Below are 16,861 nucleotides of genomic sequence, written 5' to 3' on the forward strand. Positions count from 1 at the left end.
TACGAGGGAAACTCACTGTAACAATAGTTCTTTCATGGTGATAGCTTAACACTAACATACGTTACTTTAACATGGGAATGGGATGTGTCCAGATACGCTGTTTACGCCTCGCGGCTTGTAACTGTCGAGAGCACGATGCACATGTGAGTCGCAACTTACTTTCCTCTTTCATGTACACGCTATGTAGCTTTTTTGTTGTAATGAAAATAAAAGTCCCACACGAAGGACCCAATTTTTCAAACTGTATTTTGGTAAATCATCGCATTGCATCACAATCAGGGATGTTAGAGACCTCTAAACTATCGAGAAACTGTATCTAACCTTTAAATCCATAAAATTTGACTTATCCATAACGTCCCTGATCGTGATATCCTCATGAATATCCAACAGGATATTCACCAGGATTCTGTAGGATTAAGTAAGCGAAGGATGTGTTTGAAATCCACCAATGGAATCATGCCTGTGGCCAAAAGTATTCCTTATTCTAAAGTACTTATAAATCTATGACCAGAGCATAAAGTTGATATTTAATCGCATTGAGGAATAGAGCTTTTTCGTGTGGTGACCTTGGTGGGTTAATACATTCTGAGCTACACAGTTGCGGCGTCCATACCTTTAGAAACTATATTGCATGCACTAGTAATCAATATTCTTTTGTAGCTAAACTTCTTAGTTCCATCTCATTACCAACTAACACTTTAAATTAGCATTTACTTTTATTTATTTTACTAGAACATTTCTAGAAGTATTAAAGTAGTCAGCAATTGTGGATCATTTTTATATTTTCATTTAAGCGTCCCAATTTAAAACTATATTTTTTAATGCACTCGCAATTTGCATAGCTATGATTTTGAGGCCTTTGAGTTTCCTTGAAACTAAAACAAACTGATTTGGATATATTAAGTTTAGAGACAAATTGCAATTTACAACTTAATCCGATGGGCGTTGGGGTACCAAGATGCTGGAATGGTGACCTTGCAGCTGTAAACGCAGCGTTCGTAGACCTAATGAGTTGAGTGTATAGCTAACGGGTCGCAAGGAACAAAACCGTAGAATTTAAATCTCCCCACAAAAGATCACTGTGTATGATGAACCAGGAAATTATGATTGCGAATGTGTTAAGCCACCACTTCTTCCAGTTAGTAAATAACCATCAAATCAATCTTAGTTTTCGCAGAGTAAACTACTTGTGAGCTAGTAATGCTCAGTTTTTTTATTCCCGTTAATTCAAGAAAGTAGAAAATAATAACTGAATCATTATACAGGTGGAACAGCTAGAAACCCAAACCAGAGAAATGAATCAAATTATAACCGATTTAGAAACAAGAAAAGCAGCAGCGGACGAACAACTTAAAACTACGGAAGAGAAAATCACCCTACTAAGAGACATTATCGCCAACTTGGAGAACCAATTAGAACAAAAGACTGTAAGAGAAACAGAAGTGTTGGAACAGTTAGAAGAAATGAGAAAAACTATAGATGAAAGGGATAGCAAGATGCGAGCGGTACTTGGAGAGTTAGAATCCTTAAGAAGTGAAAGAGTCGACCAGAGTGAAGTGACTTGTTTAAAGTGCTGTCAAGAGGAAGATAGGTATGCGGAACTGGTGGAGAAGGTTAAAGAGCAGGTATGTGTTATTTTTTGTTATGGTTGTAGGTATACTTTAGTATGAAATTACCGATTAATGGCTGGCCCACTCCAACATTGAATAGCAATATAATGTCCTTCTTCTTGTTCTTGTCCATGTTGTTTGTTCGGCACAACATATCTTCTTCAAACTTGAAGACAGTTGTCTGACGTGAAAGCTCCTTGAGTTTTTGTTGATTGAATAGCCGCACCTTTCGATTAAAAGTTGTAAGATTGTAATTTCCTTTTAATTGCAAAGTTAGTGAATCTCCCTATGCATCCGCGTGATATATGAGATTCTCTACAAGTGGTTATAGAGAGTGTAATTTAACAGGCACGCTGGCTGGAAGACAAACTGGCCCGCTGCACTCGCCGCTTGGAGCGTGCGCACGAACGCAGTTCTGCGTGTACGTCCGAGAGGACCGAAGATGTGTCTTTACGGGAACAGAAGGATACCCATCTCGAGGTTTGTAAAGTAATTGATACCTATTTTAACCTACATTCAAAATGTTTCATTTGCCATTTAGTTCGACCCTCCTTAAAATTTGACTATCGCCCAAAATTAATTTCCAAATCATCAGGTGACACACACAATTTTGGAGTTGATTTATGGTTGCAATATGCTGGCGCGTAGAACTAGACAATGCAGTACAGCCGTTAAAATAACGTTGTTTAACGAATGATTTTATACGTGCCAGTAATACACTAACTTTTTAAGAAAATCATAAAGTGTATTACCGCGGTGGTACTCGTAAGTGGGTTTGCTGCGATATTGCAGGGCTTCTACCATGTTTTCCGAGTCGAGGGTACCCGACTTTTATTGTGTTGATGGAGCTCGGATAGCATCGTTTTTGGAGAGGCTTAGAAGCTTCAAACAGAATTCTCAAAGTCGTCTGTGATTTATTATACTCAGTACTTCCGTTGATTATTGGCGGTCTGTTTATCAGGATAATTATAGAAAGTGAAATTTAGTCCCGGAAACCTGCGACATCTTAAATGAATATTATAATAGTTAGCTTTCGGCGTACATCGATCCCCAGAGGTCGAAGGCGGCAAGTTGTGACTCTGATTTTGGCTTTTCATGACTTAAAGTGAGCACTGTACCGACTATCAAAAGCACATTAAAAGAAAAGAAAATTGGACGATGTCTACAAACCAAAACATCCATTTACATTGGTGGAGTATCTTCGGAGGTAAACAACGTAACTCCTCGTTAGTGGAAACTGAACTCCTCTCAATAGTAGAGCACCACCAATCCGAGGTCCTTGTGAAGCAACAACCGCCCCCAGATGAAGTCGCCCGAGTGGAGCCCGCGCGTGGAGCCGCAGTGCGAGCTGGCGCGCGTGTGGGCGCGGCTGGAGGCGCACTCGCGCGCCGCGGACGCCGCGCTCAAGCGCATCGCGGACTTGGAGATGCAACGCGCACAACTGAAAGATGTCGCTCAGGTTAGTTGATAACTGCTAGTATAAAAGTCGTTTGATAAGTTGTGTAAAGCTGGATCGCTTCGGTTCCCCGTGTCGTAGTTTGGTTGGTTTCAAGGTAATAGTACAGTCCATTTTTGTATTTGAAAGATTCTTGAAATAATTCTTCTGAATTCTTGAAGAAGGTTTTAAAATTACGCTATGGCCTATAGGACCTGAAAATTGGAGGGTGAAGCGACGCCACGGTTCGTAAATTGAGAGTTTGTGCGTGACACAACTTATCGATAGTTGATGTCGGGGGAACCGCTAGTATCTAATATGTACCGTTTTATTTTTTAAACTATTTAAGAAAAGTAAGGCATTAAAACGGCACCATTTATGTATCAAAATGCGTAACACGTTATAAACATTTTGTCACATCCTATATCGCCGTATCTAGTCAACCTTGAAATCCATTCGCCGATGTTGGCAGACGTCCAACGCCAAACTGTCCACCGCCACGGTTCGTCAGCGGTTCACAAATACACGGCTGTTGGCGTTTGATCTCCCCGCGCTAATGGCGCTTGGCGCCAAGCAAAGGGCTCGAAGCATGTTACTGTGGTGTACTTTTTGGCTTTCTCAAGTCGTGTTAAAATTAAATCAATATAGTTATATCCCTTAGCATGAGATTTACTTGTACACAATCGTGGAGTCGTTTTCGAGTATCGAAACTCTAACCATGAAGTTAAAGGCATCATCATCATCATCATCATGTCAGCCTATGGACGTCTACTGCTCGACTGACTTTGCATGGAGTTCCAAATACCACAGTCTTTTTCCATCTGGACCCAGCGGCTCCCTGCGACTAGTTTTTTGTCATCTGTCCATCTCGTCGGGGTTTGTACTCGCACTGGAATTATGCCCATGTTATTCTCTAACCTCAGAACTACCACTAAGAAGCAAAAAAACGTGTTGACCTCTTTCTCTGTGAAAAACAAAAACATATTTATAATCTATCCTACGGAAAACGTATATTTTTTGGGCATTAAAAGTAGCCTATGCTAGCTAGCCTAGGCTATTCCATATTATAATTTAATTTATATCTGTGCTGAATTTCATCCAGATCTTTTAAGCCGTCCTGTCTTGATTGAGTAAAAAAACATCCATTCAAACTTTCGCTTTTCTAATATTAGTATAGATACGTTTAAGCAATTAAAATATCACTTGCATAATGTTCTCAAAGGTGTGTGGAGTATACCAATCTGCATTGGTCCAGCCTGGTGGACTACGGCCTTGACCGCTCTCATTGTGGGAGGAGACCCGTGCCCTGTGGTAGGCCGGTAATGGGTTGATATGATGATGATTAGATACGTACGTAGTATAGGCGCGGAATCTTAATACTTAATGCTGTGAGATATCATATTTCTGCGTGGGTCTCCAATAATATCCGTATGTTTTATAGAGAAACCGTAATAATTTAACAACGGGAGACGCGAGCCAAGTTTTGCGTCGACGCAACGTTGCTGATACCGCGCTGCGCGTTGCGTCATTCCTGAAACTAACGATAATAGATATATAACCTATTTCTATAGTCATTCAAAAGTATGCCTCTTGTTTTCCTCATTTTTCCTTCGCTTCATCGATGCAGGAAAATATCTTCAGGGAACCTGCATGCCTGAAAGTTCACCATAATGTTTTCAAAAGCGTGTGCTGTCCACCAATCGGCACTTTGCCAGCGTGTTGGACTACGGTCTAAACTCTTCTCATTCTGAGAGCTAATCCGTGCCAAATAAGTAATTGATTGATAATGAGGATCAAAGTTAGTGCTATCTTTTTCACATTGTATCTTTTTAACATGCAAATTTCAATTTATATAGGGACCAGCTGTTGACCTCTTTCTTCGTCCGCGTTTATTACGTTTTTGAAGTTATACTTCATAAGCGGAGTTAGGAAAAAATCATGGGAGTGAAATTGTACGGTGACGAAGGTAGTTGCGAAACCGAGTGAGAGATAACAGAGTGAAAAAACCGACACCTTGAAGTTAGCTTTATTAGACATTTAAGTTTTTCAAAAAAAGGTTTGACACTGTACACTTTCAATTACCTATCAAAGTCTGCAAGCTCATTCCGGTGATTTAGGTGATTCAATTGTACAAAAATCTCAAAAAATTTTAATGTTCAGCGAAACTTGGTGGTCCCATATTGAGATACATAATGCGTTATAACTAAACTTTCTTCTTTTTTGAATAAGGCTTAAGATAAAATTTTTGAAAAGATTTTTATCTTGTTACTGCAAAGAAGTATAACTTCTAATGCGCGTACATAAGTAGGTACACACACGTTTTTTACAAATATCTTGAGTAAATTTTGCTGTCTTGCGATAAAAAAGTTGCCTTACTCTTTGTCATTTCAGCTAATATATGTCAATAATCAAGTTGATTATGACATATATTAGCTGAAATGACTGATTGCTATATATGATTGCTTAGCTAGGGTATGTTTTCGAAAAAACGGGCAGCTATAAGCGATATAGTGTTTCGGTGCGATGTCGCGTAGAAACCGATTGTGACTAACACATGACTAACGGGTTAGCCCGCTACCATCTAAGACTGCATCATCACTAACTATCGGGTGAGATTGCAGTCAATCCCTGACTTGTAGTGGAATGAAAAAAAATCTGTGCAATTTATTCACACACGGCGGAAGTGTAATTTATGAAAAGTAGCCTACGAGAGATTGAGGTGGATGTAGAGTATCAGAACTATTAGGAAAAATGTAGGGTTTATGATTTAGTTTCCATGGTAACTAGAATAGGTAAAAAATGTATAATGTTTTCTATCTCACTCTGTTACACATTTATGTGTTTGTGTCTTAATGGACTTATTATTTCGTTCCATCGAGTTTGAAATCATAAGGAAACACTTCAAAAAAATGAAGAAAGGACATCAATCAAACTGAAAAACACACTTTTTTATGTTTATGGACAGCAAAACCATTGAGGTTTTCTGTAAAAACAATAACTGGGTTATTTAAATGTTCAACATTCAGTGTTGTAATCATACGTTAAAGCATTGACAAAAAAAACAGTAGCTCGTAAACGTGGCTTATGTCTAGGTTCCTCATCAGTGAACTAGGCTTCAGGATAGTTAGTTTAATTCGCCGTGACCCCGTGGGCAGTGAGTCACTGCTCCGCAGCGTTCAATGTTACCATTACAGACCCAACTCTACTGCATTAACTCTCTCCGCGCATCACATTTTATTACGTGCATATTGTGTCGGTAATCCGTATTCAGGGATGATAATAATATTTTAAAATTAAAAAAAAACTACTATTGTGACCTAAATATGATAGTTAGAGATGATTGCGTTAAAATTTTAATGGCGTATTTGAGAACCTCCTCCTTTTTGAAGTCGGTTAAAAATAACTGTTGAAATACTATTATTTAGTGATGTATTGGTTGGTTGGTGTTCTTCAACCACCCGTTACGCCAGATCAGATTGGGGTACTAAACGGGCGAATAAACAAATATCTTAAAAGTCAGGAACACGTGGGTCGCTCCTTTAGTTCTGCAGATGTTCATTGGCTTCGGAGTTCACGATTCTAAACGTAATGTTTTGGAACTAATCGATAATTTTTAAGGGTATCTACTTTAAGACTTGGTTTGTTAAGGTGAAAAAATCTTATAAAACAAGAACTGGAAATAGTTTATTTATAAACAAAATAAATAGTTAATAGTTCTATTGTCCAATAACTGAATACTTACTTTAGTTAAACTACTTTACCTTAGTACGCGACGCGAACCTACAAAGTTCTTTCAGCATTTTGTGCACAGGCGGTTAACTTATTGGCCGGCATCGGCAGAAATCACGTCCGTAGCTGAGCAGTAATTCTGCTGATACCAGAACGACTCACTGGATATCGAAGTTAGACTGCCTTACAAAGAGACAATGACTGCCTCTATTTGTAAGCAAGTTTAACTACGGATCACGAGGTCTTGGGTTCGAATTCTGGGCCGGGCTAAAAAATGTTGGGTATTGTGTTTGTCTGTTAAATAGTTTTGAGTACTCTACCCCGAGTAAGGAAATTCGGGTTGTCAACCTCCGTGCCTCGATAGCACGTTAAGGCGGCGCTCTCGGTTATTATAATATCACTTGTGACAATAGTCGTTGAAGCGCGTCAACCCGTATTGGAGCAGGGTGTCGGGTCTTTGCTCTACAACCGCATTTATATGAGAGAGAAGGCCCGTTTCCAGTAGTGGAACGTTAATAGGCTGCGGATCAATAAAAATATGCATTGCTGATTCGACTACATCAATATGTATGCTAGTATTTTAGGGATGTAACAGTACGTATCCCGATATTAACACAGTCACTATGATCGTAGTAAAAAAAAGCTTTCACGAGTAGAACGTAAAGTTAATCTTCCCGCCTTCTTGCTCGTTTTGAAGGACGCAACGTCCCTATGGTCCCGTTCAGTTGTTTATGTTTACTAATCTTAATGATTGGTACAGCAAACCGATCGTGCTGTGCCCTGTCTTTATTCGAGAAAGACAGCGCCTTAAATTAATTTAAATTAATTAACTGCATACTCTTCTCCATATGGAAATCATCGTGAGAAGTTTTATGCGCGTTTAACTGCGAGAATGCAGATGTTTGTAAATGATTACGACGCGCTCGCGCATTGTCTAAACACATAAACAACCTGCTCGACTTTTTAACACGTCGTAAAAAGTACCCCGATTAAAAAGTTTCCCAATCTCATGTCAATGCACAGAAAGAGGGTACCGACCTTTTTTTTTTGTTTTTGCGTGGTGGAAAATCTTTATTGCTACCCCTGACCCTTGGGCAGGACGGAGGTTATGTGGGACTCCCCCCGCTAAAGGGGGTAAACCCAAACTAAAAACCACCACGGCATGTCCCTCCCAGGAACCCGTTGTATACCTACCTCCCGGACGTCTACCAACAAGAGGGAACCGAGCTTAGGCGACGACGCTGCGCTCTGGTGCTTTTTAAACCAGTGGTTCCTGCTATTGCCAAATTGTCTTCTTTATACAAAGATATGATTCGAAAGCGGCGGTCGTCCACTCGCCGAATAACTTGTACGGAGAAAGGTCTGCACAGTAGCCACAGTGGCGTGCACAGAGCTTTTGACGCAGAATGATGCCATAAAATGGAAAAACAGTCCTCTTGTACGATCACTAATAGTAATATAAAAGTTTTAGGGTGGCAGTGCTTTTGTGCGTGTATAAAGTGCTTCTGAGAAGCCACTGTCTGGATTCTATAAATACTTTTAATATTATATAACTGAAGAGCTTGATTGGTTGAACGCGTGGATTTTTGGGTGGTTCATATCCCATTATCGAGGAAGGCTAAATGCTATATAACATTACGCTACAGACTGCAAAGAAGCGGATTATCAATAAGAAAAGTTTAACAAACCGAGAAAAATTTTCCTTTTCAGAGATTCCAATGCGTGCTGTGCGTAAAGGGTAAAAGTTACGACCAAATAATGTATGATGGAATTATTCCTCTTTAAAAGTTCAAAAAAAAAAACTCCGCGACAGCATATGACGCGGCTGAAGTCTAGTGTAGTTTAACAAAATGGCACCTGGTTCATTCATTCAAATGAGCAGATTGTTACTTCAAACGTTCATATTCAAAATTCGTTTATTTTAAGTAGGGCCTACTTAAAATATAATTTTGGTTTAAACATAAGCGTCAAGTCAACTTTTAAAACGTCAAGTCAGTCTGTTTGTAGTGACTACCACCGGTTCAAAAAGCAGATTCCACCGAGAAGAGCCGGCAAGGAACTCAGCAGATTTCTCTTTTTCAACATCATTCTACAGTTTACAATCTTTTAAATTTTCTATCTTGATGAGAGCGGAGCCTGCTTCCAAGCAGCCTTGTCGTAAAAATCGTATAGTAACACGATTTTTTTGTGTTTTTTAACACATTGTTTAAACATATGCAAGTGAATATGGCACGGCCGATATTAATACCGTTCAGAAATATAGACGCTAACATGTCATAAAATTAAAACAATATCTCAATCAATTACAAAAGCAGAAAGTATGAAATTAAATCCGTGTGCGCCGAAATAGCCGTCAGCCCTACACGTCGTTAACACTCATACGCGCACACAGCACACATGTGTTGTTCGTACGTTGTTACGAGAGCTAAATATATAATGTCGTTCAGAACGGGAATTTATGGAGGCGGCATGTTATTTATTACAATTATTTCTAGAAATTCTCGCAACGTCGATTCTAAGATAAATTATATTCTAAACAATGAACGTAGCGGAAATCTAATTTAGTCCGTCCATGTCCTTGTTTAACCTAACATGCATTGTGGAGACGACGTTACATTTATTAGTAAACTAAAACTTTAGCCTCTTTTTTGTTATGGATACCATCAGATTCTATACGCTTTTTATCAATATCGACGGTAGTTTTCGCGAAGCTATATCAACTTAAGCTTACCTATATTTGGAAATAGATTGAACATTACTAGTTTTACTTCGATTTTAAAACACTGCAGAAATTCCAAGAATGTTTGTTTGAACGCACTAATTTCGAGAACTTCCAGTCGGATTTAATATTTTTTTTTGTATTTGTAGCCCAATTCTCGAGGAAGGTTGTAGGATATTTATTAAAAAAATGTCGCTCCTACTATTGGTGCAAGCACCAGAAGTGATAGCGTAGGCCGACGTTGCGACGTGATATATAATTTAGAAAAAAAATTATCACAATTTGTACGCGGACAGAGTTGCTGGAAACCGATAGTTAGTATATAAATTAATGCAAATGCTGTTAATTTTTTTTTTGTCATTGAAGTAGAATCCTGCTTTATTAACAATCACGTCGATATCCGTAAATCGAACAATTGGCAGCGCCAGCTCACTAATGCCGCGTCCAATGTTCACACGCTCGCTGCCGTGACTCGTCCCAGCTGTGGCGGCCTTTCAGTCTGTTCCGATGTTCCGCGGCGTGCTCTGCTGTAAAAAGGTCTCGCTACACCACATACGTGTATACAAACCACCAGATCATCCTGCGATGCTCCATCAATCCGACCTCCATTAATTTCTCCACCCTCGTGCATTGTGTAGTTGGTAGCACAAAAGGTCGCCACAATGTAACCATTTCCCGCGCAATGAAGTGCTATTAGTGTGGGTGTAGGCTGTGATGTTTTTGTATAGTCAGTTTAGGAGGTACATTGCTATGGGCCTGCCGGATTTGACGGTGAGTTTACATTAAGAAAGTAGATTGACTCATGAAAAATGGTAATCTAAACAACTTCAAGAATAATTTGACAAAAATGAAAATAATTACAAACTAAAAACTATCTAGTTGTTTAAAGGTAGTATACTAGTGATTTTTGCGAACAAATTGAATGATTGATTGATTGAATAAAAAGTAGACGGCGAAGTATTTTCTTTTACTGAAAATTGTTTTTAATGACTGAATTACTTATAGTTTAAGACTACTACTTAGTACTTTATAAAAGTAAATAAATTACTTTTACAAATGTTGCTAATAGATTTTACTGAAAGAACCCTGGAACGTTTAGTCATTCCTTGATTTATGGTAACGTCTATACTAATTTTAAAAAGCGGTAGGATTTGATTTTGTATGTTTGTGTATGATTTAAAAAAACAGTTCTTGTTAAACCTGTGGCACTCTGCCTGATAGAATCAGACGAAACTGAGATTAAGTGGTAAATTACGTCTGTGTGTACGCGATTCCGGAACTATGAGAGAAAACGCGGGAAACAAAGAGTTTATATAACATTCAGCTCACACTGTATGTTTAAAATCCATATTTTACAACAATCGGAAATGATGTTAGTTATAGTTTGATCATTAAATCAGTTAAGAAGTCGGTACGTAGTTATCACGTTAGGATATAAAATTAGAATTCGGGTCGACATTTGTGTTATTGATAAAAACTCGTAACATAATATTGAATGTGATAAGAATAACTTAAAACTATAATACTTGCGGCATACGGCTTTCATTTCTGTACAATATTTGATATATCGTAAGAAAAAAACTCATGTGTCCTAAGTAAGAATGGTTAAGATAAACGCCATATTTTCTCGTATATTTAGTGTATGAAGGTAACGAAGAGATGTACATTCATTTTCCCATACCACCTTCGAAACTCTCATCAAACAACCTCTGTAGTTGTTATTAAAATAAACAATAACCAAAATTATTTTGTTGAGTATCAATTAATTTTTCAATTTGATAAAAAGTTTAAAATTAATAGTTTTCTAAAATCGATAATGAGTTAGTCAAGGATAGGTATTATACTTTCATTTATATGTTATAATCATAACTATTATGCTATAGTTATAAGTTACACAACGAATTAATGATATATGGATGTATTTATAAAAAACCAAAAGTAAAATTTTCCAAGCGGCTGTTAATTTCTTTAGCGTTGTAATTAAGAAAAGTATACTGTAGATGGATACATGTCTGAACTCTGAAACCCACTCAAAAAGTTTATAGGCAAGATGATGCTTATTAGGTGTTTACGTTTTCAAACGGAAAACATTCGGCACTGAAATCTGTGAATGATAGAATACGATCACTAACAACATATTTTTATACTCGTATAAATTCATCATCAACATATCAACCCATTTATACCGACTCACTACAGCGCACGGGTGTCCTTCCACAGTGAGAAGGGGTTAAGGCCTTAGTCCACCATGCTGGCCCAGTGCGGATTGGTGGACTCCGCACGCCTTTGATAATATTATGGAAGCATGCAGGTTTCCTCACATTGTTTTCCTTCACCGTTGAAGCAAGTGATATTTCAGTTAAAACGCCAATACATAAATAAGAAAAGTAAAAGTGCGTGCTTGGGATTCGAACTCGGCGGTCCGAATGTGATGTCGAAGTCCTACCCACTGGGCTATCACCTCAATCATTTGTATAAATTACTCTGTATTAATTCTGATTACCTAAGCGACAAAAAAAAAATTACATTGTCCATACTAATGCGAATGTGTGTCTGATTGTTTGTTTGTTACCTATGTTTGGCAGAACTACTGCGCCGATGGTGATGGAATTCGGCACAAATATAGCTTGCATTATTAAGATGTACTCAGAACAGTTTTTATCCGGGAAAAATACCAGGGGTAATGAAAAATTTGCCTTTGTTACATATACAAGGCGAGACAAATAATGGCTAAATTTTGCATAGGTACAGCCAGCTTGCATCGAGATGACTGACGTGGGATACTTTTTGTGGTACCTAATAAAAAAATACCGAAACAATGCGGACGAAATCGACAACTCGAAAGAACTCCAGCAACAGCTAGTATTTTATATAAATTTGGGAAACCTTGTTTTGCCCCGGTATTAATAAAAAATTACTACACAAATACTTTCGCAGAGGGAGATATTTTTGCATCGCATCAACTAACCTCGACTAACCTTTGTCATTGAGGACATGTGCTTAATTAATAAACGGCATGTTGGACAATTTAGACTGCAAGAGAGCGAAGTCGAGTCAAGTGATGCCAATTGCAATAAGCTATTGTAAATTTGTTAACGTATAATTTTCTTTCATACATCCATTCTTTGTCACATAGTATGTTGTCGGAAATTTACAAGTACCTAAACATGAAACATTTGATTTGGTATATGATTCGTATAGTCTTGTTATTCTTACTCTTATTTTATCGTGAAAATCAACAGCCCCTTTAATCTGTACAACGTGTAACCGAATTAAGAAATACTATACTAATACTAATTACGAATTGAGGTGTGCATAAGCATATTTCATAAGTTATCACTCTGTAAAAATATTAAAACAAATGAAGCATATTTATTTTTCCATAAAAACTAAACATAAAGTGTTTACTTATGACAACCCTATTGAAGATAAAAGACCGACACGTGCATAGTACATATGCTACGCGACGCGTACCTAATCAAATTGCAGGAGTCTCTTGATTTTTCTCTCGCATGTGATGTTAGGGCTGTGTCTGATTTCTTGCAGTAAAAACTATGGCAGGGCAATGGTTTACTCGAAAACTATTTGCGTTTCGGTTTCAAAGATAAGTCTCAGAGACAGTAAATAATGTACCTCTACAGCTTCTGAAGTATTATTTCGATTTTCATTTACACGTTGTATAATCTACAGTAACTCTAACCAACAATTAAAATAATTAAAGTTTACTACACCATTTAAATATAAAAAAAAGATTAGATAGATAAGCTGAGCCTCATTTCATAGGAGAAAGGGATTCGCGGCAGGGCTTCGTATATGTTGAGTGCTTTTCGCGTCATATGAGGTCATATGACGCCAATCACTAAGAAATAATTTTTGGTCGTATGAATCCAATTCATAATTAATTGTAATGGCTCATTATTGTAAGGATTTTGTTTTATGTACTTTTTGAGGTGTGCAATAAAAGAACATTCCTTCATTCATTAAAGTTTCTATAACGTATGAAAATTGCAGGGTATGTTTAATATTATGAATTACACTTAATATCTCACTGGCAAATGTATTTGTGTTCACAACACAGCAAATGCCCCATAAACAATGAGTAGCGTTTATTTGCAATTGTTAACACGTGCTATTGTTGTAACCGAGCGGCGTAAAACAAACACTATTTCTATTCGCGTGGGAATTCGAGAAAACGTAATAAATGATAGCTCACAAACTGCTGTTATCGGGTTCGTACGCGTTTTTTTCGATTTGCGTGGGGACCGCTGTCTGTCCCGACATAAACAATATTCTATTCCTTCACCAGGATGCCAGCTATATTTCTGCTTAATTTTATTAAGATCGGTTTTGCTATTAAGCCGTGCATAAGTAACATAGCTTAATATATTTAAATCCCACTGGAACGGTTCCCAAAAGCCCGTTGTTAATAAACAACTGAATGCAGCTTTGTAGGTCCAAATTTGCCCATTTCTCTTTCATGGCTTTATATTGCAAGGTCTCTCGTTCAAGACAGACGACATGTACTGATAATTGTATTGATGATGTTTTCGACCTACCATGTTAATTACATACTTTTACGGCAGTAATGGTATTAGCTGTATTTGATGCTGTTACTTTAATATTGACCCCAATAATATTTAACAAGCAGGGATCCGGTCATCTCGAGGACTTTAGTGTAAACTGGGGCGAGACGATAAATATAGCTCCGTCGACAAACCGACGGTTATTCGCAGTGGGAAATACGCACGTTACTTAACTGTAGGGGGAAAACTGAATTTTCCCACACTCGAGCTCGCTCCGAGCTACATGAGTAATCAAATGGTTTTAAACGCAAGGTGTGTATGTGTAGGCAAAGACTATGTGTAGGTAGACTGTTAAAGTAATGGCTTCGAAAATAGCGAGGGTCTTCGGGGGGCGCCCAAAACGAAGGAAGCTGAAGCCTGAGTTTAATAGGTACTCTACCTTCACACCTCTCGTAATAAAATCAAGTTTTAGAGGGATTTTTTTTACAATTTATACTGTATGGTTCGCGCTTCACAGGCTTTGTTTAGTGACAGGGACGCCTTCGTACGTTAAAGCGATAGCTATATGAGATTGAAAAAAATTTTATTCAGATACGCCGTGCGCGATGTTTCTTTATTAAAATCATAAACTCCATAGACTCCAGTATAATTACACTTAACCGCTAAGCCTTTAGGATTCATTAAGGTACTTGTTCTTTCAATAGGTACTAGGTTAAAAAAAGACATCTTTTCACTCTTGTTGAGCGAGTGGTGTGAAAAGATCATTATCTTCGTTATCAACTCCTCACCGATACACTAAAAAATACCACTACATAATTTAGAAATCCTTGCCGGTCTCTAAATTAAAGTGCTTCGAATGCTTTTGAGAACATTGTGGCGACTCTGGCATGCAGGTTTCTTTAAAAAGATTTCATTCAACGTCTTCCTTTCGAACACTCTCGAACAGACTCAACGTTAGCAGAAATGTCAGTTACGTAGAATGTGAAAGGTCATTGTTAAGAGTTAAAATCCTGCTATAGCTATATTATAAAAAATATGTATAAAACAGCCTGCTAAGTTTGTTGTGGGCTTCTTCTTAGACCAGGGCGCGTTTGGAACCCTCGTAGCTTTAGTTGACGAATTAAGTTATCGCCATCAACTCACTTCTATGTCATATTTTACATGTAATGTACGCATCCAAAGTGCCACCTTAGGCCTACTTGAGTACGCACAGACCACTTGGTGTCGCATGCCGGCCAGTGGCGGTTGGCGGGGTGGCGTGGCGGGGTGGCGTGCCGGGGTACAGCTGGTGTCCGCAGGAGGTGCGCGCGGAGCGGGACGTGCTGCAGGCGCGCATGTCGGAGCAGGCGCTGCGCATCTCGTCGCTGTCGGCGCGCCTCACGCAGCAGCGCAACGACGCCGAGTCGCTCGCGCACTGCGCCGCCAGCCAGCTGAGCGTGCAGCTGCACGACTCGCAGGCCGAGGTGAGCCCTCCCGTCCCGGCACGCGCCCGCCGATACGCTGGAACACTAGAGAGTCAAACGACTCTTAAGATCGAATACACCTATTACATTTTTAGCAGCATAAAACCTCTTTATTCATATTAAAGAAAATATCTAAACTACCAGGTTTAATTAAAAATTGTCCAACTTCATTCGTCCGGTTGGCGCAAGGCGTCCAAGACCAAAATGTTTGTGTGATGAACATGAATGTCTTTCAGCGTCTGGGTGTTTATCTGTATATTATAAGTATTTATGTGTATAATATTGCGAAAAATATTCCTCAGGTGTGTTAAGTACCCATAACACAAGCTTCGCTTACTTTGGGGCTAGGTGTCGCTGTGTGTATTGTCGTAGTATATTTATTTATCTTGCAGCAGGGCTAGCACAGGCAGGAGACAAAAATTATATCCCCTGACTAGGGATATAACTAACGTGTCCACCTGCTAAATCACGGGAACATGGAATAAGAAAAGTTTACTCCCGTTTATTAATACACATATATTGTGTTCTCTGCTCTGAGAGTTGACAAAGCTGTGGAAGAAGATACATTTGTATCCTTTCCCCGGGGATATAATTGCAGGGAGATACACACTTTACTTAGTCGGGACATCAAAAGTATAACACAAATGTTAAATAAAAACGCGTGTCTAATATCTTGGATTATGAGTCTCATATCCATGTTACGAGCAAGTGTGATAATACACATTGTTTAAGTATTTTTAATCAGTTCATGTATTAGTAACGAAAAAATGCCCTCAAACTAGACCAGTCCGGGTAAATAATAACACTTAAATATTGTAACAATATGTTTTACAGGTTCAAAGGTTAAAAGAAGAGCTAGAATCCAAAGACAAGCACTTGATGAGATTAAAACAAAATTTCGAGGAGCGTGAGAAGCAGAGTGACCAAAAACAATCCATCTATGGAAACTCATGTATGTGACCTTGAATTTGTTTATAAATTTTTGACGCTCAGAAAACTCGTAAATAAGTATGAATAATTTATTCATAATTTTGCAGGCCTACCAAAAGACAAAGTAATAATATTAGAACGCGAGCTATCCAACGCTCAATCAAAAATCGCCCAACTAGAGGTCCTAATACGTGGCCTGGAGAGCGACAAAGACGAGCTACAGGCCACTGTCCGCGAACAACAGCGGACGCTGGCCGAGAAAGAGGATCAACTGAACGAGATTATGGGTGACTATTATTTATTCAAATAGGTACTATCTATTTAGTATGCAAGGTGTTATGTTGGCGAAATTTTGCATAATTTCGCCAAGAATGGTTTAGCTGCAGTGCATAGTTTACAATGGCTATTTTTTCAATCTCACGCCAGCGTTATCCTGGTGCTAAAACGTAATG

At 38.5% G+C, this 16,861-nt stretch overlaps 1 protein-coding gene across 1 annotated transcript in view; it reads left to right on the forward strand.

Moving 5' to 3' along the window:
* The window catches only part of LOC120630808 (golgin subfamily A member 4-like), an 88,823-nt gene that overhangs the window by 51,630 nt on the left and 20,332 nt on the right, over window positions 1-16,861 (forward strand). Inside the window, exons 16-21 of the mRNA XM_039900099.1 lie at window positions 1,266-1,625; window positions 1,959-2,090; window positions 2,914-3,069; window positions 15,315-15,479; window positions 16,314-16,431; window positions 16,517-16,696. Coding sequence (XP_039756033.1) covers window positions 1,266-1,625; window positions 1,959-2,090; window positions 2,914-3,069; window positions 15,315-15,479; window positions 16,314-16,431; window positions 16,517-16,696 — 1,111 coding nt within the window. The remainder of the gene's footprint in view (window positions 1-1,265; window positions 1,626-1,958; window positions 2,091-2,913; window positions 3,070-15,314; window positions 15,480-16,313; window positions 16,432-16,516; window positions 16,697-16,861) is intronic.

The sequence above is a fragment of the Pararge aegeria genome, chromosome 17 (assembly GCF_905163445.1).
Source record: "Pararge aegeria chromosome 17, ilParAegt1.1, whole genome shotgun sequence".
Classification (NCBI taxonomy): Eukaryota; Metazoa; Arthropoda; class Insecta; order Lepidoptera; family Nymphalidae; genus Pararge; species Pararge aegeria.